This window comes from Psittacula echo, assembly GCF_963264785.1.
Source record: "Psittacula echo genome assembly, chromosome: 10".
Lineage (NCBI taxonomy): Eukaryota > Metazoa > Chordata > Aves > Psittaciformes > Psittacidae > Psittacula > Psittacula echo.
The window spans coordinates 18,716,776-18,741,690 of NC_137741.1; the positions used below are offsets into that span (position 1 = coordinate 18,716,776).

Sequence of the window (24,915 nt, forward strand, 5' to 3'; positions counted from 1 at the left end):
TGAAAGGAGACAAACAGCTTTTGTACCACAGCTATAAAACTCACAGTGGAGATTTTCAACTAGAGATTTAAGAAATTGTTGTAGGGGCTTTTGGCAGTCATGGCAGGTGGTATTTTTTAAACATCTACTGCCCCCACAATGAGAAACAACTCTGTCAGGATGCATACACACTGCAGGCTTCTTAGCAAGTATGAGAATAGCAGTTCATGTTCCCAAAGACAGACCTGCACCAGCATTTTAGCAGGTAATTGATTTCACCTTCCCATTCTCCTTGACTATTCAATTCTGGATTCACACTGCTCACGTACTTTTTATGTCTAAGTAGACTGGTTTGGAGATGTGAAAAGGGTCTGATAATTGTCCCATTTTAAATGCAGCAATTAAACCAGATCATTTCCTAATAGAGCTGGATCATGAATGAATTATAAAATAGGATGCTTCACTTTTTCAGCCTTTTAGAAGAGCTGGAGTTTTATTTGTACAGCATTTCATTCAAGCTGCTCACAGGTACTACCAGCCTCTCTTGCTCAGATGTATTTAAAACAATAATAATAATAAATAATCTGGCTTTCCAGAGCAAACACGGTTAATTCACATTAGCTACTTCTGCACCAGTAGTGGCAGAGCAACAGGCACTAATATGATAATCAGAGTATTACCTGAAAAATATACTTTTGTTCCCTTTCTCCAAAGGACAATGTATTCTGTTCTTGTGTGATATATGAGTAGGCACAGGAAAGAAAATGGGAAGTTAAAATATCAGAGAAGCAGGTATTCCTTCTTGTATTTCCTTCCTCTACAATACCTGAAGTCTTTAAGCAGCATGCTAGAAGAGAAATCTGTAAGCTTTCCTGTTGTATATTTATACTCAAGTGATGAATGTAAGTCTCTTTTGCTTAATATACTTTACATGTGCTTCCAAAAAACCTCTAGCATTCCCACCCAAACAGACGTATTTTCCAGAAGCAGCAAGCTGCATCACCAGTATTACAGTCCTGCACATCACTGGTTCAGTGCAATGGAAGAAAATAAGGTTATAGAGTAACAAAGATGCATTTAACAACAAAATTTCCACGCAAGATGCTCATCGCTTCCGTATGTTGTATCCAAAAGGTACCTGGAACCACTCACAAGCATTAATTGGTGCACCATAATATTCATGTTAAATAAGATTATTCTCCTTATGAGACAGATGGGGCACTGCAACTTCAGTGTCTTTCCTATAAAGCAAGCATAAGACAGGTATAAACTGAGCCCAGTTTAACATCTTCAAGTGAAGGACCATAACAGAGCAGACAATTCATCCACCAGAGAAGATGTAACACCTTCACAACTCTGAACAAGTTCAGATTAATCTAAATACTGTGGTATAATTAAAGATTTAAAACACTGGAAAAGGGAACAAAAAGATCAGTTTAAGGATTATTCAAAGTATTTTGTGTACAGAATAGTAATAAATCACCTGACTTCTCTCACCAGGGGATAGTCACTACAACTTTAAACCCAAAGTATGCAGATATCTGTATACAGAAAACACTAAATATCCAACAACCTGACATGTTTCAAATCCCTATCAGCAGTGTTTAGCATATAAATTAACACAGACACAGAGTGTCTACAAACACTCCTTTTTAAACTGTTGGGAATACAGTAAATAAGCACTTTTTCTCTTCACCCACAGGAAATATGCAAGACTCTCGAGCATGAGGAGCATTGCTCAGCATCTTTCTGAAACTAATAAATTTAATACACATCAGAAGTGCTGGGAGAAACAGCTTCCTCTTGCACAAAGGAATGTTTCCAACAAAGAAAGCAACCAAATGGCAAGGCAAGACTAGACAGTCATGATTTATCAGCCTGTTGATATTTTAATGATACTAATGATCAAGCTTTTCAAAGATATACCAAGATAAAACTAAGTTACATTCTTTGAAGGAAAATGTAAGTCTTCTTTCACAAGCTCCAAAATCAGCCACTTCATCTTCCTGCACTTTTGGTTTAGATGTTTTGAAGCAGGCAGCATTATTTTCCCCTTCCCAAATCAAAACCTTCCAAATGAGGCATGACAAAACAAGCTGAAGTCCCGAGTTAACTTACACAGCAAGCTACAGGCATGCAGGGGAACCTGGTGTGCCAGGGCAGTTCTCAACAACTGTTATCAGAGAAAGCGCTGACATCCAACATTTAATCTACCATCAAAGCTCAAGCCTATGTTCTCCCTCACCAGTAGCTCCGAAGCCCACTTGCACTACAGACTGATCCATGCTTTAACAAGACATTAAAAAGTAATTAAATTTATTTTCTGGTTGATTTTTTGGACTCAAATAAATCACGTCCCTAGGCTAGAACCAGCAAGAAATTCTTCACTTGGAATTAAATTACTGGTTTCTTTTCTGCACTCCTTGTTGGGGTTAAAAAAAGAAGTGCCTGGGGTTCCACAAGGCCTTTCTCCTGCCATAAAACAATCAAAGCTCCATGGCCATTTTCCCACCCAAACAATAAGAAGCAATAAACACTATTCAGACATTTCCAAAACTCATGGATTAAAAAAAAAGAGGAAGAAGGGTGTGGGGGGGTAAAATGAGGTCTGACAACAACAAACCCTGGGGAACACACAGGACTGGGGAGATTCCATAATCCCAATTACAGTCACGTGAGCCACGCACAGGGCAAAGCTGCTCTGAAGCCCGCAGAAGCTTAGATACAACAGCTCTCCATCTTCACCAGCTACTTGTGAAAGGCAGCAGGAGACAGACTCGGCTCAGGTGCGGTTCTGACTATAACCAGAAGATGTGGTAGGTGAAAGAACCAAGGGGAGAGAGGAAAAGCTCTCCAGCCACTTACACTGACAAGAGACTACAAAAGGGCTGTACTAACTACAGTGCAATGCTTTCCCCCAAAAGTGAGTTACTGTGGTTGCTAGAGCAGGAGCAGCAACTCAGAAAGCTCAGCTTCTCAACAGAGCAGCAGCATTCCTGGTAAGATTGCTCCAAACCAGGATGGAGTGCAGCATCTTTCCCTTCCCTCTCTGCTTCCAGGACAGATCACCACGATTGAGATGCTGGTTTTGGAGCTTCCACCGTGAAATACAGTGAAATCACAGTGTACACCCACCAGCTGGCTCCAATGGGAGTTGAATGGGACCCAATTCCACAGTTATGCTGGGGTTTCTCTCCAGTTAGCTGCAGAAATAGCTCAATAATCCAAGGCTTTCTGCCTTCCAGGTTTAAGTAAAAGAAGCAATGGGAAGGCCCAATGAAACTCCTGCTGAAGTCAAACAGAAGATTTAGTTTTAAGGTGCCTGCTTAAATAAATAAATCCAGTGTAATTGGACAATCCAGGAATTACTACTATAGATTAAGCCACTTTGGGTCGGCCTGCTCTAAACCAACCAATTTAAAAATCAATCAGATAAACAAATGGCATAAAAGCCTGGGTATACACAGCCACGTCAAGTTCACTGTCTGTCTTCAAGTAAATTACATTAATGAACTAAAATTGTTTGGTTGTTTTCACACCATGAGACAATGTTCACACTTGGCAAAGTCCTCTGGCCTAGATTTTCCAAGAGGACTCCTGGTTTCAAGCACCTTACATGTGAGCTGTCATACTGCCCGTCAGAGAGCTGTGGACCAGAATGCTCCTTAAGACAAATAAAATCAATCAATCAGGGTCTCTCACTTAAAAAGCCAAATTTTACCACTTTTTTTTTTATAATTACTGTATCCTGAAATTGCTGAGCCTCTCTCCCAGAAAATATTCCCAACATGCGAGGCATTAAAATGAGAATCCAAATTTTATGTTGCAGTATAACCCTATACTGCTTCATGTAAAAAACCCACACTGATGATACAGGGAGTAAGAAACTAGGTAAGAAATCAGTGGCAAGGCTGCAGCACAGTTCTGTCAATGACAGGAAGTTGATACAGAGAAAAATCTTCCCTATAGAGAAGATGCCTTTTATTTCATCAGTGTTGTCCCAGGATGGAGCAAGATGCAACACGATGCAGCCACAGAGAAATACTCAGTATTAATGTAGATACTCTGGTTTGCAAACTGGTTTTGGCAGAACGTCCAGAGCGTAAGAACACAACAGGAGCAAGAGAAGTTTTAATACTGGAAGTTCACTTGATGAAGACTGACCTGCACAAACTCACCTCAGTCTATGCTTTACCTGAAGCTGTGGATACATGCACCACTGTGACTCAAGCTACTAAGTAGTTTATCCACCCAAAGCACAGTCCAAAATTACAGCACTAAGATGTAAGAAAAGGCTTGTGTGTAGTAACATGAAAGACTTAACTCTGTTGTTTCAGTTAGGCAACCTTTCTGAAGACCACTTGCACTCTTCATGCTTTATCAATATCTGCAAAGGCCTTTCATCAGCTAACTGGAGATCAGCATTTCCTGTTTTGACTGAAAGTAACACGTTTGTCAAAGCAATATAACATTCAAAACATTATAGAACGTAAAAGGTTCGAACTATCACTCTACTCCGGAGGCTTTCTATAGCTCAAACTTAAAAATTAGAGTGCTGAAGACAAATCAAACAGCCCTCTACAATGTGTACTTGAAAGCAGACCATCTGGCCCAGAGTATTTTTCTCTTCAATTACTATTTTCTTGCACAGTCCCATGCATAGGACATATGCAGGTTCTTGCATAGTGTCACAATAAGTGAGATAACAGATGAGAACATGTCAATAAAGGTCTCCCAAAGGAAATGCATGCAGAACAGACACTCAGGAATACTTTCCTCACCTGGAGACAGGACTGCTTCAGATGCAAGAGTCATTCAAGTACAGATAATGATTTACCCAGAAGACATTTTGAGAAGCAATTCCCTCATATAATTAAAGCAGTTTGGCTCAGGAAGCACTGAGGCAAAGTCAACCAAGCAAGTTTGCAATCTCTGTCTAACTTGCATCCATCACTTGTGTTGGGAATAGAGCGGCTTGCTAAACCAGAGTGCCTGGTCCCTGCCGAACTGGTTCATCACTCGCCTCTGGGTGCCCCATTAGCTCTCACATCTGCAGCAGCACAAACACTGTGTTTTTGTTATTTCTGCTAATCTTATTTTACACATATTACATAAAAGTCTAAAGTGTTCACTGCTGCAGCAGGTAGGTATGTAGGTTAAACCTGACCTGCTTCACAAGAATGGGAAAAAATCAGGAGCACAACAAAGCGCTTAACAAGAAAATCAAACAAGAGTTCAGCACCTGCTTCACCTAATTGGACTCAAGAACACATTGTACAATCGCATCTGTAGATTCTTCCTCTACTGGTTACTGCGAACACTACACTTCAGTCAGATCCTAGAAAGCTACTGTTTGCAGGCTGTCCTTGCAACAGCACCATGACAACGTCTATCTGTAGCACTCACTCCTCCAGGTAATACAGTTGAAGTCTCTGGGGAGAGAGACCTTGAAACGCTTCATAGCAATGGCCCAATGACTGCAGCCTCCCACAGCAGCTGCACTTCACTAGACAGGCACTGGGAACAAAAACAACATCTTAAAAGCATAGAAAGCAGAACCTTCATGTAAAGTGACTCCTGAAAGTAAAATGACCAAAGACCTCACGGCTTCCAAACTACTGCAGAAACATATTCCTTTGACTGCAGCTCTCCTGCAATTACTTTTTCATCCACAAGACACACCCACTCACCCACACAAACCAAACCAAGCCCAACACAAACCCTATAAATTTAATCAAGGAAGGAAGAGCCGGTCTGAAATGTTTATTTCTATTTTTAAATACTTGGGAGGTGCCCGATGCTCCCTGCCTGCAGAGATAACTGAGTAGGTGCTTCAGAACGGCAAGATCCAATGCACGATCTGGCACGAGCAGGCACAGCCAAAACAGCAAAACATCAGAGCAGCTCAACAGGCTGTTAAGAAAGGCTTTTGGAATAATTGTTTCCTCTAAGCCAGGGCAGACAGTAACTTGGGGTGTTGTTGCAGAGAAGAAAAAGTATGTATATGTATGTATGTAGCACAGCAAAGCGCTCTGAGCAGCACTCTGGTTTCTAAAGAACAAGACAGTCTCTTCCTTGTTCCCACAGTTTGTTTCCGCCTCAAGCAAAGTTGGTTGCCACTCTGGTTGCTCTCTCCCTCACCCAAATGGTTTGCATAGCAGATCTGCTGAAACATCAAGTTTTAACCAGGCCCTAATCCTGCTGACTTCCCTCGCAAAACTGCTGGAAAGGAATTCCTCCTGGCAGCTGCAGTGCCTCTGCTCATTAGTTCACCAAGCAGCAGGAGAATGGAATAGACAGGCACATCATTTCTGTGCTGCTGTGGGAACAGTGATAAGGACCATGCAGGCAAAGGGAAGGCTCCAGTTTGTCAAGAGCTTATTGGCAGGGGAGGACAGAAAAGGTCTTACAAGGAGGACAGGAGCAGGGCTTGTGAGAACACAGGCAAGTTACTACCGCACTTGCTGCTGTTGTCGAGAACACAAGCTAGAAGAAAACTCTTCCCTCAGCCTTTATTAGCAAGATTTGGGGATGGGAATGTTGTCATTTTAGAGGGTTTTTTTCCAACTCCTGCTTTAAGGCACTGTGTTTAACCAGGCATTGCACAGAGCTATTCGCACCAATCCCGGTGTCTCCTGGATACTAGAAGAATGAGCAGGGTAACACTGCAAAATAGCTGTCCATTTGCTCATGGCATTCTTTGTCCAGACAGCACCCTCGCATGCAGGTCAGATCACGCAGCCCACTCAGCACATACAGGAAAGCAAATGTTTTTACTTCTTGCGTTGCAGTTTCATTGAAGGAACCCTACTGCTGATCGTGTTTATTAAGCACGCTCAATGTAAACACAGTACATCTCTTGGAGGATCTGCACAGAGCTTTCCTCCATTTATGGTGACTGGAAGCCCTGTGCTGCTCAGTAACATTTCCTCCTCCTCCTTCATCACAGGCCAGCCACCATCTCACTAAATATTTAATGAGTAGACAAGAAAAGCAAGAAAGCTTCACAGCTTGAAGTGCTCAGGTACTACGTGCATGATGTTAAGTTTATCTAATTGGGAAGCATATGGGCACTGCATCCAGAGACTTAACAGCACACCACAGGCACTGCACACTGATCCTAGTACGATTAAAACAGCGCCATGCTACAGCAACATCAGTTCACAGAGCATGATGGTCCTTTTAACCAGGCAGCTCAGCTCTCAAGTCACAAGAAACCAGCTGCGGGGACCTGCAATCACCACAGATCTCAGTGTCCTTCCCCTTTCACCAGGCACTGCCATACCGATCCACTGCATTCCCAAAAACATCCTCTCACTCTCTCTCACCTGTATTTCATTTTTCCCCTAAATACATCATCTGCCACATGCAGACAATTCCAACTGTATGAAGAAGCTTCCTATGGGTAGAAATGAATAAATTCTTTGCCTAGGAAGAATGATTTTTTCCATCTGTAAGATATTCTCCAAGTACTTATATTCTCCTGTAAACCACTTGATCCTAAACTAGCCCTTGAATATGAAACCTCCCTACAGCTGGTTTGGTGGAAGGGGTCTTTGTTTTCCCTGCCACCACACTGCCCATTTTCTGGAACAAGGTATTACCGATCATTTTAATTTCCCTTCTACAGAAGAGAAATGGATGCACACAAACAACTGCAGCGAGTACAAGAGGAAGAATGTTTCATCTCTGAATTAAGGATTTGCATACTGGGCTTTATCTGTAACACCCACTGCAGTGTTTTATCCCAGACTCTCAGATCACAAAAGACAAGAGCAGACAGTGACTCACTGCAATTTCGGTTCTGCGTGTAGTGCTTCACGTGGACCAGTCAATTCTCATTCTGCCAAACAGCCTTCATCAAGCACTTAGAAAGTAAGCCATCTTCTCTAGCAGAGCTCCTATTCATGTGCTGCCTTCACAAGGAAAGCTCAGGGATGGAAAGGAATTCAATGTTTCCCCTTTGTGTTGTAATGATTTCAGATTCAATTAATACTACATGGGGAGGCACTGATTCTGAAACACCTGCCCTAGCGATAACCACATTAAGACCTCCAAACTTGCTCTACTCCGAACAGCAACAGCCTGCCAAGTGACAGCAGTTGTCAATATCCACCAACTGGAGGCTGGGTTTTCCTGTTAAATCCTGGAATCCGAGACCACTCTTTAAAGAGGATTCCCCACAAAACAGGGGGGGCGGAAATTAACTAAAAAAATCACTTGACAGCTCCGAATTTGTGTAGCCAGAAGTCACAGCTCCTCCTCTGCACACTTCGAAGGCTGGAGACTGGCAATGCTCCTATCGGATCATCTCACATCCCTTACAGTGAAGAGATAAAGCCAAAAACACAGGGAAAGGCACCCACAGCAACAGAGCTACTCTCTCACTGATCAATGCACTAAACAGAACAGACAGATTTCAGGGCAAAAGGTTGGGCAGGATGGGGGCAGAAAGAGCCGAGCAGCTGGCTTCATTGTGAGAAGAGCAAATAGGTTTGGGGCTTGGTTTGGTGTTTTTCTTACACGCACACCCCCTTCCCAATGGGGGTTTCTTTGGGTTAGCTTGGGAGCATGAACACAAAGCACCACACAACTGTGACCATGTTTGTCTGAAGTCTAGAGAGAAACCTTCAGGCTGGTGTGCCAGCCTAGTAATTAACACAGCAAAAGCCTTTCCTCCTCTTTTAATGCTACAGAAACTGTTCCAACCACAGAACAAGGAGCCTGCTTTTTTTTTCCCCTACCTTTACACCCCTTCATCACGCTCACATATCGTGACCTATTCAAATCACACTCAAAAGCTTGATCCGGGCGCTCAGTGATACATAACTTCCATTTTAGTGAAACAATCCATCTGCTCCATGTGACTCAGAGCCTGCTTTAAGAATGCAATACTGTTTAGGCCAACGGTTGCACCGCACAAAGTGTTTTGTTCACATGCATTCCTTTGGGATGACAGAGCCTATCCACGGCCCGTAACGGTTGGGGCCTGTGGTTTTTTTCCCTCATCCGCTGAATGCTGCAGTGACTAAGCTGACAAAAATTCCTAGCCAATTATAAACCCACTTAAAGAGACAGGCAATCCCCCTGCAACCTTCTCTTGCCATCCTATACGGGAAGTTTCTATACATAGAAAAACATCTCCTCCTCCCAAGGCCTGCATTGATATAAAAGACTTTCTCCGCACGCTCAACACTTCAAACATGCTTCCTAAATGGCATCATTTCCCAAAACTATAACCTTTCATCATCCATATGTATTCCTCACACGTTAACCGGGGGAAGAACAAAGTAGGAGAAACAGACCCCTCAGTTGAGTTATGCTAGTAAAAAGTTAGAGAAGGCATTCATGGAGGGAGGACGAGTGTGCTGGGAAGGGATGAGTCTCAACAGCTATAGAGGACTGTTTATTAAGAAGGGAACAGTTAAGCGCCTATAAACCCAATATGTTGCAACAAGGAAAAAACACATCAGGGAGGTCGCACTGGTGTATAAACTACAAGCCTGATCCACCTAAGAGCATACGCTGAGCTTTAACAAGCAACGAGAACTTGGAGTTGCCTCTCAAATCTCTCTCGACATGCAAATCAGCAACCAAATTCCAAAACCCATCAGCCTTTCCAAGAGGGATCCTCACGTCATGTGCTGCATTCACTCTTGCCTAACTTGTCAAGGGCCGTACAAATGCATTTAGTAATTAGCCAGGGCATACAGAACTAGATTTTGGGCAGGTAACTACAAGTTCACTTTGCCCAGCAAGAAACAGTAAACAACAAAATAACTGAGAGACTGGCATATGGTTTCTAGCTTTAGAAACCCAGGTTCTGGGCACCTCCGCCCCCTCCCATCTTATGGTGGGCAAGCTACTTGCTAAATCATTTTTAGTGCTCTGCCGATAGCACATGCACATTCCATTGCAAACACTGAAAACAGTGAGGGAGGGGGAGGAAGAGACAGTGGACAGTTGAACCAGGCTGAGTTCGCCTCAGACGAAAAAGACAATTCAATCTGTATGAATATACTATTATCTGAGCATCTTTTTATTACAAGTTAATTCCCAGAGCCATAAACAGACTCGAGAAGGAAATGGCACTATTAGTGGGAAGGAAGGCTAAACAAAGGCTCTTCATCACTGCTGAACACTGAAAAACTTGTTTGCCCCATGAAAACAGTTATGAAAATGCTGAAGTACCATTCACTCCTACATTCATGTGCATTTTGGGAAGGAAAACAAGGAAAACGGTGCCTACCATTCAGATGTTTTAGAGGGTGTGACTCTTACTCAGGGTTGAACCCAAGTTTTACCTTTACTTCTTATGACAAGTAGGCTCACAAGTTCAGTGAGCTTGCCCGCATGTCCACCTCCAAGCCTCCTTCAGCCCATTTCAGCCCAATTCAACTGCAGGTTAAGCACCACCAAAGATGTATTTCCACACATTCTATGGAACGGGACAGCTGGGTGGAGGACAGACCTTTTTAGGGCCCCACCAAGGTAAAAGCAATGCTGCTGAACTCGCCCCTCACTGGACATCCATACGAGCATTAACTATCAAACCAGAAATACACAGGAAAGCCAGCAACCAGCCAAAGCCAGACTCCTTGCATGGTTAAGTGCCACAGAGAACTCAGCCAGGCTGGGTTTGCCTTGTCCCTGCGACATTTGCAAGAACCCAGCAAAAACACAGCTTCCTTCTGGTTTTGCACTTGACATTTCCCTGACATTTTCCCTATAACACTCCCAGCTATTCCCAGCTCTCAGTTGGTTTGCAAATTCATCATAAAATTACATTATATTACATGTAATTAACTGGCCAACACAACTATTTATTAACAAACATTTGGCTAATACATATGAATGGGGCCTGGAAGTCTGCGTTAAGTAGGTTAATCAAAGACTGGGTTGAAATTTAGGTGTGTATTTAAGTTTATAGATTCAACATGGTACTGCTGCACAGGAAAGCAAACCCAAAAATGATTCTCTAAACAATGCATCACCCTCAGTCTCTTCGAGAATGAAAATAAGTCACTAAGAACAGCACAAGTGTGGTAAACCAACCCAAAGCAGTCTGTTTCCAACCCCAGCAAGTACAAGATTATCAGACTTCTGAAACATCCCTAACATGCAGCAGTGCCTCTTGAAGCACCTTTAGGCTGTCACTGAGGTGGTAAAGGGCTTGGTTTTAAGTCTGAAATAAATAAGCAACATCTTAGAAACAGTCACTGAATACAATCATTTTCCTATCCCCCTCTGCTCCACAGCCTCCGGCCCCCTGGGCTACCAAGTCCATTCCCTTCTCCCATGAGCCTCCATGTAATGAGGGGTCAGACTAGGACTCCTCAAGCACTACACATATAAAGGGCGCACACCATGCGTGACAATCTAGTGATGCTTTTGCATCTTGTAAGAAGGACTGGTGCTGGTTTTCTTCTCCACCCTTTAGCACAGAGTATCAGAGAAATCGAACTGAGGGATTAACATACATGCAACCCATAAAACCAGGGAATGGCTATTTCCTACAAGTGATCTCCAATTATATTTTTATAGTTTTCTGACAGTGAAGCAGTTGCTTGGCATGAGACAATTCAAGTAAATCCATACTGAAGCAGCAATAAGCATTACTCATGATTTCAAAGTTTCATGAGGCAAACATCTGAAGCCATGAAACAGGCACAGTGTGGATCCAGGAAAACTTTCTGTCCAGCCAGGTTTCAATCATGCTCTTGTTCAACTGTGACTATAAGATGCATTTACATAAAGCACAAAAAACCTCAGCCTCCACTTCCTCGTTTGGGCAAGTGTGATGTGAGGTTCAGAACTGCTAATCCTCATTTTCCTTAAATCAGAATGGTCACTATGCAAAATAGAGTTTGCGTTACTCAGAATCCACGAGCACATACATTTAACCTCCCGATTATCATTTCACAAGCACTGAATTTCCAATGCAATCATGGCAACACTAATCTGTCATTCCACAATGAATAGTATATATTAATTACCCTTCACCATTATCATAAATGATATCAAATGAAATAAACTTATCCAGCAGCATGGATGGCCACTGGAATATGGCTACATAGAACCTAGTGAACATAAACACACCTCTGGACTGGAAAAGATAAAGCAAGTTGAAGCAAGTGTAAAACATGATGTTTTGTAAGGATAAGAGAAAACTGTGTGTACATGTGAGTAGAAGACAAAAACCTTTTATTCCAAAATGTGGGGGAATGGTCTAAGCTTTTAAAGAGATTTTTACAATGTTTGTTTTTAACCCATGGCAAAGTGTCACTGATGGGCCTGGTTAACTGCATCAAGTCTGTCAGTACTGGAAAACACAACTCCAGAATCTAAAGTCCTCTCAAAAACACTACACATCTCAGTGCCAAGAGAAACGAGGAAGCCAGGCTGAGTATTCAGTGTGAGCACTCAGTGCTTGGTGACTAGTGCAAGCTGCAAGGTTCAAGATACTCTTCCCAGGTTGTGGCATTCTACAAGCGAACAAAGCAAAACGCCAAGTATACATTTGTTTAATTTTAGCCCTTTTCTCAGAACATCAACCACTGCTGCAGTAAGTAACTGCACATTGGCCTGAACCGCTCTGTGGCCATTCCAGCCTCCTCATTAAATATGCTCTCACAGCCATAATAAAAATTCTGGGAAACCTCTGGCTCAAGAGCAGGCTCAGGAGGGGAGCGAAGCTCAAGCAAAAACTTCATTCAGAATGAAAACACCAACAACAGTTCTTAACATGCTCCAGGTTTTCCTAACTCGGTGACACCAACTGTGCCTTTTTTTATTGTCTCCCCTTCTGTGTATTCCTTTCAGCTGATGTTTATTTGCTGGTGAGCTTGTACAGCAACCAAACGGACAAACACCCCATCCCTTTCAATGGTTTATGCAGTATTTGTATTTCCAGCCCAACAAAGGCAGGGTTGGCATTACACACACCAGCTTCACTTAAGCTTGTACTACATTAAATCTGCTCACTAAAAGGAGTCTAACTCTTAAAACACGATGTCCTCTGATATATGCATTTTCTTATTGTATGTTGGAGTTTAAGAAAACACATCAAAAACCTTACAAGCAGCAGCAATCAGAAAAAAGCATGCAGATGTAATAAGGGCAATTTGATTTGGCACCTCTGGCTCCCTACTTCTTTCTCTCTCTTTTCTTGTCTACATTGCTGACACATGCTCAGTATTTCTAAAGGACAAGGGAATAGAGTGAATACTCCTCAAAGAGGGGAGAAAAAGGAGGAGAGAAGGGGAAAAAAAAAAATATCCAGCACATGGTTTTCACCACTACTCTGCTGAATCAACAGGGAGCACATTCCCAGATGGCTACCCTGGGAAGTACTGCACAAGTCAATGAAGTGATGTCAAACGATACCACTCAACCGCATTATCTTTTGAGCTCCGTGTAAACAAACAGGAGCAAGTTCCGAATATTTGTGAGAATACATCATGTTACTGTCTCCATATGTTTAAACATTTTAGTAGAAGGTACATATGGACCATTCTTCCCACTCACTGTCATTTTCTCCCTCCTGTTCCTCATTCCACACATGCATCGTATCTTTTCAGGCCACTGTCAAACCAATTCAAAAAGGAATAAGGATACATTTTCATTAAAAACATTTTGTGCTTAAGCTGCCATCTGCTTCTTTATCAGCCTCCAAATCCTCACATGCCTTTTCTGTGGTCTTCAGTTTGACACATTCGGAAGCTGAAAGTCGTCTTCTGTTGTATTGTGGAGTGTGGTCCATGTGAGCTATTGTTTTTCACATCAAATTCGCCTCTTTTGAAACAAGTGCTTAATGCTTATGGCCCTAATCCACGTTCCCTCTACAATGCCAATTTAAACCTACTTTATGCCAGTATTTTATGCCAGTGACAAATCTAATCTTAAAGGCCCCTCACGCAATTCAGATACACATTTATTGTTTTTATGGGAAGCCTGTTTCATCCCCTCTGTGCAGCACCAGAATTTGCTCTCACAAAGGGAAGACCCAGACTTCCAGACTGTGCTCTTAAAACAGAAGCTGCAGTTAAAGCCATCACCCCTTCAAAGCAGTTATTGACAGTCTGTCCTCCCCACAACCAGATCTCTAGTTTCTCTCTTATCCAAGTACAAAAGGAAGGGTTTCAGCTAATGCTTGACAGAGCATCTCCAATGTAACTCAGGGGTGGATGGAGAGAGGACAAATAGCTGAGATAAAGAAAAAGAACACCCTTATACCATGTATGCTATATATGGATCACTGCTAGTTTGGCTATTGCTTTTCCACATAAACTACCTCATTTCTTATGGCCCCAGCAAATGCAAAAGCATCTCTGGAAGCATTCGTTGGACTTGTTCACAAAACACCACAAAGGTTATGGCAGACAAGTGATCCTGAACTTCCAGGCAGGCTTTCAAGGCTGTAATTTACATTTGGTTTCTGCAGGCTTACAAAGGCCTAGTAACTAAAGCAGCAGATCTCAGAACTTAGTCATCAGCAAAAGGAATAGAGAAAACAACCAAAGTTTTCCTTCCAGTAGACCAATGCACAGGCAAAGCAGGAGTGTCAGAGACAAGTCCTTCAGGGGCACAGCAGGAACAGTTTTTCTGGTTCTCACATCAATCACTAGCAAGATTCAGGCAGCTTCCAAAAACATCTCCAGCAGTCACAACTGCCACAGAAAGGGGGAGGAAAAAGCAAGCCATGATCTTATTTGTATGTCTGGACTCTCAGTTTTTATCTTTCCCGTCTCTACCTGTGCCTCAAAGCACAAGCACTGATGTAAACAACTTCAGCACTCTCCTTTTATCTTGAGGGATCCTTCTGTGTGGACCTGCATCCCAAATGAAGTACAGCTGGCATCTGATATGTCAAAAGGAAGGTAGGTGCAAGTCAGAGAGGTGATAGCATGCCAACCCCAACACAGCACCCCGCAGCTCCAAAGGAAGCACGCTTGTGAGGCTGCTGCCTGGGGCACTCCCAAGGTAAAGGAATGCATGTATGCTACACAGAAACCAGGGCAACCAAACTGACAGAGCAGCTGATAACACTTTAGGCTGAGCCTTAAAAAAAAAAGTAAAAAAAGTAAAAATTGCAGCTTCTTTGTAGCTTGTTCTACTGTAGAAATGTCAATGGCTTATTCTAAGCGTATCCTTCCCTCTCTCCTCCCTCCACCCTCAACATTGTTTCTGCACAAGTTATACTGAAGAGGAAGCAAGGGGTTCTTCCTTTGTTTGTGAGCAAGAAAATGAAGGAAAAAAACAACTTCCACTCAACAGCAGAACTAAACAGAAGCCAGGCTACTTTAAAGTACTGAGTGTTCCCACACAACATTTACCCACCAATTTCAGATCTTTCAGCGTAAAACCTAAACAAGGACAAAAGAGACTTAATATACACTCCTCCACAGATCCAAAGAGAAGAAAAGTAAAAAGGCATAAAGGAACCCTGAGTGACAGACAGCGTTTTCAGCTTAACATGACTGTGACGCACAGGGAGAATGTCAGGGTTAAATTAGATACTACACTAGAAAAATATTCCCTGGAAAATAACATAGGTGTCATCTCTCTACGGGCAGGCAAACGCAGATTGAAACACTCAATAACTTCAATGTCTTTGCTTCTATTCTTTTTTCATGTCTTGTGTAATTCTGTACTGCAAGAATCCTCTCCAGATCAAGAGTTCATTGCCAAAGCGTCCAAGCAATCTAACAGGACAGACAAAAAGCTTCCTTTTGAACAACTGCACATTTATACCTCCCTTGTTTTTCTTCAGAATAGGAGTACTTTGGGGTTGTTTTCTTTTTAGATGAATGGTTGGCAAATTTAAAGCCTTCTCCCTCAAAGTCAGTGGCTTATCACAACAAACAGATTAAACAGGTTCAACTCTCTCACTCCTTCTATTGATTAGAGCTTGCTCATTTCTTTATATGCTCTGCATCTCAAGATACTCTAAACCTATGCTGTTTATGCATAGTCTAATGCTCTTAACAAGCCTTTCAAGGCTCTTCTCCAATACTTGTTTTGTTCACAATCTCCCACAAAAGTCAGATGAAAGCATACAGGAGAAGAAAAACATTGTCTACACCCTCGCCTTAAAGTGCTGCCATCACAGTATAACTATAACCTCATTTTATTCAAACACATCTCATCATGTGCATTTGGGATCCAAATTATTTTAACATTCCCCTAAAAGTCAACAAGTTTGGACGTTACTTTTGTCTATTCCGAATAGCCAGAGCACACAACAGGAAGCAAGCAAGCTGTTATATCTCACTAAATACACTCTAGTTACATCCATTCAAACCACTGAAGGCCATGAGGTTGCACAGAAATCACCCAGATCACTCTCTGTAGACAACAGTTACACTCTCTTCATGACATAAATTTGGCCTGCAGAAGCCTAACAACTCAGATCAGCACCGGGTAAGAAAGAGACACAGCTCATGTCCCTTACCTTGGACATGTCACAGAGTTCCCCAGTAACAGGCTGATGGGTTTTCTTTGTTTAAAACCAAACTTCATTTCATAGAATAGAATCATAGAACAGAATTTCCCTTAAGGAGTATTAATAAAAGCACAGCCCTACAAATGCCTTTTTTCCAGAGATATTTTTGGCATGTGTTGACTGACTCTGCCCTTCAAGGTACTTTAATTTCAGCTCTAATTTAACATGAGGGCTTCACAAGCAACTGATGAGCCACTTTACTAAAAAGTGGTGACCCCAAACGAAGGTAACCTGAATATAGCCCTGTCCCTGGTGTCTCTCACACTGGTGTTTACTATCAGTACAGCAGCTCTGGTCAGGACTGCATGTGGAATTTAGGAACTGTTCCTCCAAGTGAGCTCTGCTTGTAATTAAGCCTTACTGATACTGCGAGGCTCAGCTTTCATGAAGTTACAGGATGAACTCACAAAGCCTGCCACGTAATCATGTTATTTGAGTAAACTCTGAATTTGTTTACTCTATTTTTAAAAAGTGAGATCAGGTGTTGGTTTTGCTAATACTTGTTATCAGAAAGACATAACCCCTGTCATGCCTCACAGGAATAAAAAGGGCAAGGATAATTTCCCCAAGAGTCCAGATACCCACTTACTGGTTGATACTACAGACTATACTGTAAAATCTGATTTCAGAAGCCAAGTTCTCATATACAGAATTTACCATTACAGCAATATCTGAAGGTGCCTGCCAAAGGAATCAAAGAACAAAGTCAAACTAAGTCCAGTTAACAGCTTCGGTATGGCAATGACTTGGGCACACACATAACATGACCTCAGCAAGGAGGAGGAGACAGTGTTCAACAGCCACCTCCAGCCAAAGTCCTCCAGGGAGGTAAAACTGGTTCCAGCTTTGTTATAATGGCTTTAGTTCTACGCTTGCTTTGCATTTTCCACAGGGAAGCAAGCCAGGAAGTTCGTGGGGTCTTGGTTTTTTTGTTGTTGGTTTTGGTTTGTTGGGTTTTTTTAAATCAAATGAGACGACCCCTTACTAGATGGAGAGGAATCTATGTGCAGTTAGCGGACAACTTGTTACGTGAACTGCACGTGACCAGAATAAAAGTTTGAGATGCTGAAGACTTTAGAACAAAACATAAAATTAAACCTTGATTTCAGAAAGAAGTAACAAAAACACACTATCTACTCAAATCTTACTTTTCTGGCAGTGGTTGGTGGTCCAGCAGCGGTAGTTGTACTCATTGTTAATAGATGTCTTCTCGCACAATGGCTTCTCTTCCATTGTTCCTGGACACAAGTCCCCACATTCCTTTGGAGGTTTATTTCCAACGATGTAGTTATTGGACACCGCATCTAGGATGAGAGACCAGTCCACTGTGGAGAGGTAACACAGGTCAGAGTTCTTCTCAATCCGTATGGCCCCGCGGGTTATGTTCCTCAAGTTGTAAAGCCCAATCTCTTTAAGATTGGTCATTTCAAAGATAACCAAGGCATAGTTGTAGAAGAGGTTCCTCCCACGAATGACTGTGAGGTTGGGGAAGAGATCACTGAGGCTTTCCAAGCCTGCCACACGGAACAGCAGCAAGTAGTCAGTTATGACAGTGAGCTTTGGGAAGCGGAAGTTGCGGTAATCCTCTGCTTTCAAGATGAGCAGAATCTGAAGGAAACCTTCAATCACCGTACAGTTCTCCAGGCGTTTCAGCTCATGGATGTCATTGCGAATGTCAACATTTGGCCCACAAACTGAAACAGGAAAAGGAGAAAGGCAAGTTAGTAAATAAAGGCATTTTACGCCTTTTTAGATCAGGATGAAAGTAGAATATTCTGAGGCCACAAGATCTTTAACTTCTTAATTAGGTTGCAATGTTAAAATAGGAAAGGACAACTTGATTTACACCTACACTGAACATTCATCTCATTTAACCCATCGCTATGAACACTACCAGGACCAGCACAGACACACAAGCTGTCTACATTATGTAGCACAGAAAAATGTGGGTTGATTATTGATGTTGCAAAAAAGCTGCATTAGACTGAAGCAGACAAACCAGATGCATCTGCACACCCTGCTTCAAATTACATCATGACATGTGACCAGACCAGGGGCTTTGCCACATGACTTCAAATAAATCAGGTATTATAGCGATCCACAGGTTATTACATTGTAATTTATCACCCAACCCTCTTAAGATACATGCAAATCAAAGAGACACCTTCCAGAGAACTACTTCTCTCAAGTGACTCTTTCTCCCCATGGTCACAAGCCCGATTAGCCCTAATTCTTGAACACTAGTCTCTCAACAGGTCAGCAATAACATGAAATCCATGGAAAGGTGGTCAGCACTGCCTGCACTGTGACTGGGAAGAAAAGAAAGCACTTGTACCTAATGCACCAAATTCCTCTTTGCATGTTCCAGTGAACCAAGCTGCACTAATTTTGGCACCAAGACATTAAAGAAGTTTCTAAGAAACACAGGATAAATTTATTTACAAGAACAGAGCATCCCAGTGAGGAATTTCCCTTGGAAACAGCAGGCTGAACTCAAGGCACTCTCAAGAAAACAATGACCAAAAGGATTCTTCCCGAGTAATTCTATCTATTTGGTCTTTCCATATCAGACATATGAATGAATCAGACATATGAATTTAACAATGAAAATGTTACAGAGGCTGGAAGTGTACTAATAATGTAATAATTAGACACATAAAATGCACTTTGATGTAAAACAAAGAACTACAGAGTGTAGAGAGCTGCTGGTTTTGGAAACCCTCAGAGTAGGTCTTTTGTGGAAAATATGGAAAAAGATTCCCCGGAATAGATAAGTTGCTTGTAAGCAAAGAGAGTAAAATGCCGGTTTATTTAAGCAACACAGAACTTGAATAAGCCCCAAGCATTCAATTTTGTGGAAAGGTTCTCTTTTTATGCATGCTAGGCTTAATTATTTTAACAACATCTTCTCCTCAGACAAGGAAAAGGTCTAAACAAACACTGGAGCCAAAAAACTTCAAATTCTAACCCAGACAAATTGTCCAGAGATGCAGCAATTGCACTGACAATAGAAAGCAGTCTTTCTATCCCACAGCACTTATCTACAACTAATAACTTAAGCTAACAAAGGATCCAGAACATTCGCCTGCTAAAACCACAGCAACTCTAATACCTGACAAGGCCTTAAAGACTTTAAAGTCTTTTAAAGACTAAAGACTTTCTTGTTAGAGGGACAACTTATTAAAAAACCCAACAGGGTGAGATCTTTGTTAAGAAATAGATGTTTTCTACACCAACTATTACCCGATCTTCCTTCTATAAAGAGCCAAGCTTAAAGCAGAGGCTATTAAAAGGTGAGTTGCTGCACCAGAACCAGCTACGTGCATGAACATTCATTCCCTATACCTTTCAAAATACATAAATAAAACACCAGAACTAACGTACCAACAGTAACACTTGGCCACCACCACCAGCAACACCTGTAACCTTATCTAGGTGTTCCTGCTCTGGCAGGGGGATTGGACTAGATGATCTTTTGAGGTCCCTTCCAATCTCTAACATACTGTGAACACAGGAAATCCCCATTTCAGTGTATACTGACTACAGAACAATTGCATGCAACAGCCTGGAGTATGTGCCAAGGCTTTAACTTCAGGAAAACATTAAAAAAAGGGTGACTGGGTTGGCACTCCCCAGCTTTAGAAGCCAGAGGGTACATGGGGAATGTTAAAGTACTCCAGGATAGTAGATGTGATCAGAGATGTACTGAGTCATGAGCAGCAGACATGTGGGCTTCCCTCCTGAAAGCATGGGAAAGACAACCTCAACCCAGACTAAACTCCTTCAATGAGCTGGTATCCATGTCTTGCTTCCGACTTCCAAGATTTTCTTCTAAAGCAACCATCCCTGCATCCACCCCCTCGAGTGTCCTCTGCTCAAAGCACAGCCCAACAATCACATGAGTAGATTTATGCTCCAACATTGGGCTTCTCTTGTTTAAAAAGCACAAGTCAGAACACACAATGTTCTTCCAATGAACCGTTCTGGTTTCTGTCTCTACCTGCTGGCAGGACAAGGTGAACAGTACGATGGCTCCTGGGATGGCAAAGCAAAGTAACACAATTTATTTTCCTGCCATGAAATTTTAGAAAGCCCAACTGCTCCAAGCCCTTTATTTTGTTGAAGAAATAAAATTTGCACTTGTGCTGACATTTTGTAGGCAAAGATCCAGAGTGATGGGTTTAAAAACAGCTGAGTTACAATACCCTAAAGAACAATTTGTAAGAGAAATGGCAGCAACCGTTAACTAAAGCATTATATATCTGTTCATGCATCTATTCCAAGGCTGGGCTTTAAAAGTCATCCTGCTCTTAGCTGCATGTTTCTTTCAGCTTGAAAGTTACTTAATTTTAGATATTTAATGCTTTTATAAATCTATGAGATCTCTGGAACTTTATGGCGAAAGTATGCACTCACTTCCCTCAGTTATGAAACATCATCCCCTTAATACGGAAAAGGATAAAGTCCAGTGGGCTCTAAGTTAGGAATTGATTACAGATGAACATGCTGTTGACATTGGTGATTTAAGAACTTCCTAGTTCATTTACTGAGTTACATTTTGCAGAACTTTATGCATATAATGAGAAGTGCAGAGACTCAAAGGTGAAACAGGACGAGCACCTTGGTCCACACTGACTTTGGGGGGAAAAAGGTCCAATTAAGGCACATGTTCTGGTTTGTTGTACTTATTCGAAGGGATTCCTGTAAAGTTGACATTGTTCACAGAAGTTAATCACACCACACAATGCCTCAGCTTTTTCTCACGTTTTTCTCACTGCCCTGAAAAGGATTATGAGAAAAACAAATTAATCAGTGCTCAAAGTCAACTACACTTTCCATTTGGCTGTGCCGTGTTTTCTTTGGATCCCATTTTAGAGAAAAAGTACAAGGACTTACTCTATAAACTGGTCTGTCAGACACAACAATGTGCACATAAAATGCTCTTTGGAGCATTTCTATTCCATTTAGCAGTTTTGATATTCCAGCCTCCAGCGCTTTTTTACCATGACCAGTATAACTTACCTTTGTTTCAATTCCCAATTCCGAATTAAGTGTAACTATTATGTATTTATTCTGCTCACTAACAGGAAAAAATTCAACATCTGTTTACTACCCTGCCCCAATAGTCTGAAGTAGATTATAAACACACAGGATAATTACCAAGGGTCAGATTGATGCTGCGTTCATTCAGCTACTTGCAAATTTCCAAGCTTTTCCTTAAACTGCCTATCGTTTCTCAGACTTACCCTGAACAAAGCACCTAGTTCTGAGTCAGAAATTAGGTCTTTAAAGAAATACACTATTTGTTTAAAAGGTAACTCTCCAATACAGCAAAACACCAAAGAGAAGCTATAAATTCTTTACCTAGACTACCACAAACGCCTTCCTGGAAGCAGGGCTTTAGTCCAAAAGTCCTGAGCTTCACCTATTGCCTTAAGTAGTAACCTACCTGTGCTCTTTATTTTCTGGGATCATCCCGGGGGCAAGTAAATTTCCAAAGGTAATAGAAAAGCCCAGTCCACACACAGCCTGAGGAGCTGCAGCTCATTCCTACTCAGAGAACAGATCCAAGCCTGACCGTGTAACTGAGATGGGGTCAATGAACTACGAGGAAAAATGATTGCATGTAACAGGTTTGCACGCTGGAGAGTAACTCATGCGACCTCCAGCCTGCTCCTTGATCTGGCAGCATCTCCTGGCAAGTCTCCTTCTCGAAAGCTGCTCCAGGCTGGGGCACCAAGGAGCAGAGCAGAGGCTGTGAACAAACATACATGCTGCACAGCACACGGGTAGCAAGTTGGCACTATCGAGTACATACAGACTGGGCAGACCAAAGCCATGTGTCGTGTGACAGAGCTCAGAGTACAGTGATCCAGCAGTTTCATCTCAACCTGAACTATGATTTGCTAATGCTCATTTTGATCCTAAAAACCATTCTGACGTGGAAAAGAACTTCGCTACCTTGATAAATACCTGCTATTTGATCCTCACCTATCATCAAATAATCATTTACTCCATGCAGCAGGTCTTTATTCTTTTTATATACTTACTAGTTATTTCAGGTCACTAGCTACTCCTAAAAGGACTTGCCTGTTGCCCTTCAGTATTTCAAGGGAACCGTCCTTTCTGCAAAATGGGATGCTACAGGAAGTCTGCTGCTCAGCATTCACTTTACCATACAACTTCTGCTTGCTACAGCATGTCACAGCTGTACATATATTCATAGCAGTTAATGCATTATCAATACTGAGGTGTTATAGGGCAGGACTGACAGTTTACACATCCACTGTGCAGAGAAGAATTCATTTCCTACAAGAAACCATTTCATCTTGCTGTAGTTCTTGCTTCCCAATGTTGCGTTCCTCCTAGTTACTCCATTTAGAAGCTCTATAGAAACAGAACTGTTTAGGGTTTTCTTGAAGAAAATACACACTCACATCTTAAGCCTTGCCTAGGGTCCTTTACTTCTTTGGGTAATGTTGAACGGTTCTACTACACAGAACAGCCTGGCCTCTCTCTTCTTAACTAGCCAGAAGTTAAAGACAGAGCAACCATCACTACCCACCTTTCGCAACAGCAACACATCTCAGACAAAGCAGCACCAAGGTAGCTCTCAGTCACTTGAGACACAGAGTGCAGCAATTGTTCTAATCCTGTGCTGCTTTGCTGCCCAGGGGTTACAACACCCATCCTGAAGACCATCTGTGATCCACAAGGTTCAAAAGGCTTCTTTAAGGGAGGGTATGAGGTTGCTCAACTTCTCCTTTACCCTGAAACTCCGTACAGTGGCAACAAGTACAGTGTGTTACCATCAGCGCTGGATGATTTCCTACACAAAGAAGAAACTACAAAGCTTAATACACAAAACAACTGTGGCTAGTTCTACTTTTAGAGAGCAGCTTGCTCACACCACCACCACCGCAAGAAAAATCTCACTTTGCCAATAATGGCTTTTTCTGAGCACACTCCACTTCAATGAGTGTGCCGCTTTCCAGACAGCTACTGCTGCTCTCTGGTCAGCGAAGAGCTGATGTTACTGAACACAGTAACCTCGCTCTCTCTCCCCAGCTCCTCTAATGAAAGAGGCTTGACCACGTCATCCTTCAGTAATGTCAGCTCAGTGCTGTGGGCCTTTTTGGGAGATCAGCACATCTTCTGAACAGTGTTGTTATTTATTCCCAACAGAGCCACTTCCTTTTCATCATGTGTTTTTTAGTTTTAATCTATGGCAGGTCCTTATAAAAAAAGGGTCCAAAGCAGCTACTGAATGTGGCTGCAGTCCAGCAGCCCTCATCCCAGATCCCAGCATGCTGCATCCTCTTTAAGGCAAGCATCTCCGGAGTTACCACCCCTCTCTCGCAGGAACAAGGAACACGTTTATTGCACTGGCTGGATTTACATATAATGGCCTGCATATGGATATGTTTACTATATACAGGATCAACTCAATAGAGGGGTTGTATGGCACGTTGGAAAAAAACCAACTGCCCAGAAAAATCCCTTGCAGATACTTGAAAGTTAAAGAACAACTGTGTCTGATGACAGCATCCTAATCACTATGTTATCTGAGAAACCGGTTAGAATCAGGCTAGCAAAAAGGAACTGAACGTATGATAAAGCCTATCAGCTGATTTAAAAGGTGCCTCTTTTGTACACAGCTGCGCGGAAGAGCAGGAGGACACATTACTGGTAAGAGAGGGAACAGACTGAAAACACTACGCCCATAGAGATTATAAACAGGGAAAAGTAAAACTTGACCTTAACCTCTCTCTTCATTCTCACTGCTAAGCATTACGGTTCTTTTAAGAAAAACATCAGGGCTGCCATATAGCCTAGCCCTGAGGAAGAAAAATAAGGGAGTGCTGTTATTCGGTCATTGCTGGACACAGACGGCAGTCCACGGCCTGGTCTTAAGCCTAGTTTGTTCCTGCAGAAAGACTGAGAAGGAACCGATCAGCAACCACGATTTCCCTACGAGCCCATGAAGTTTCAGCATAGCTGCACCATCTGCAGACACAGGGGAAAGAATTACTACAGAAGTCTAAGGATTCTTTAATTGCATACTATGCAAAGCAGAAATTAAATGTGGAGTTCACAGAAATCAGTGGTTGGAGAGATTGCTTATGACACTTTACATTAACACAGGATTCCACCACCCACTGAGCTCTTGGTTTTGCCTTCGTAGTGACACTATGAATGAAATATATATTTTAGTGTCTTTAATGTACTTACACAACCTCCCACAAAATTTCTGTACTCTCTAAGCTCACCTATCCTGCATGTGTCACATCAATCACTAGATCTCTTCCCAGGGAAGCAGGCTTCTGTGTTACCTCTTGGGATGTCAGAACCAGTACCAAGGAGGGAACTAGATCTACACGAGCTGTCTCCCTAACCACTGAACTATTCCTTTTCATCAAATATGCTGCATG

The 24,915-nt window shown here is 42.2% G+C and overlaps 1 protein-coding gene across 2 annotated transcripts in view; it reads right to left on the bottom strand.

Annotated features, from left to right (window-relative positions):
• IGF1R (insulin like growth factor 1 receptor) overlaps nucleotides 1-24,915 on the bottom strand; it is a gene marked incomplete at its 3' end in the record, with an annotated part of 171,652 nt that overhangs the window by 124,094 nt on the left and 22,643 nt on the right. For both annotated transcript variants that reach the window (XM_080626493.1, XM_080626492.1), the window contains exon 2: nucleotides 17,632-18,177. In XM_080626493.1, the coding sequence (XP_080482619.1) occupies nucleotides 17,632-18,177 (546 nt within the window). The remainder of the gene's footprint in view (nucleotides 1-17,631; nucleotides 18,178-24,915) is intronic.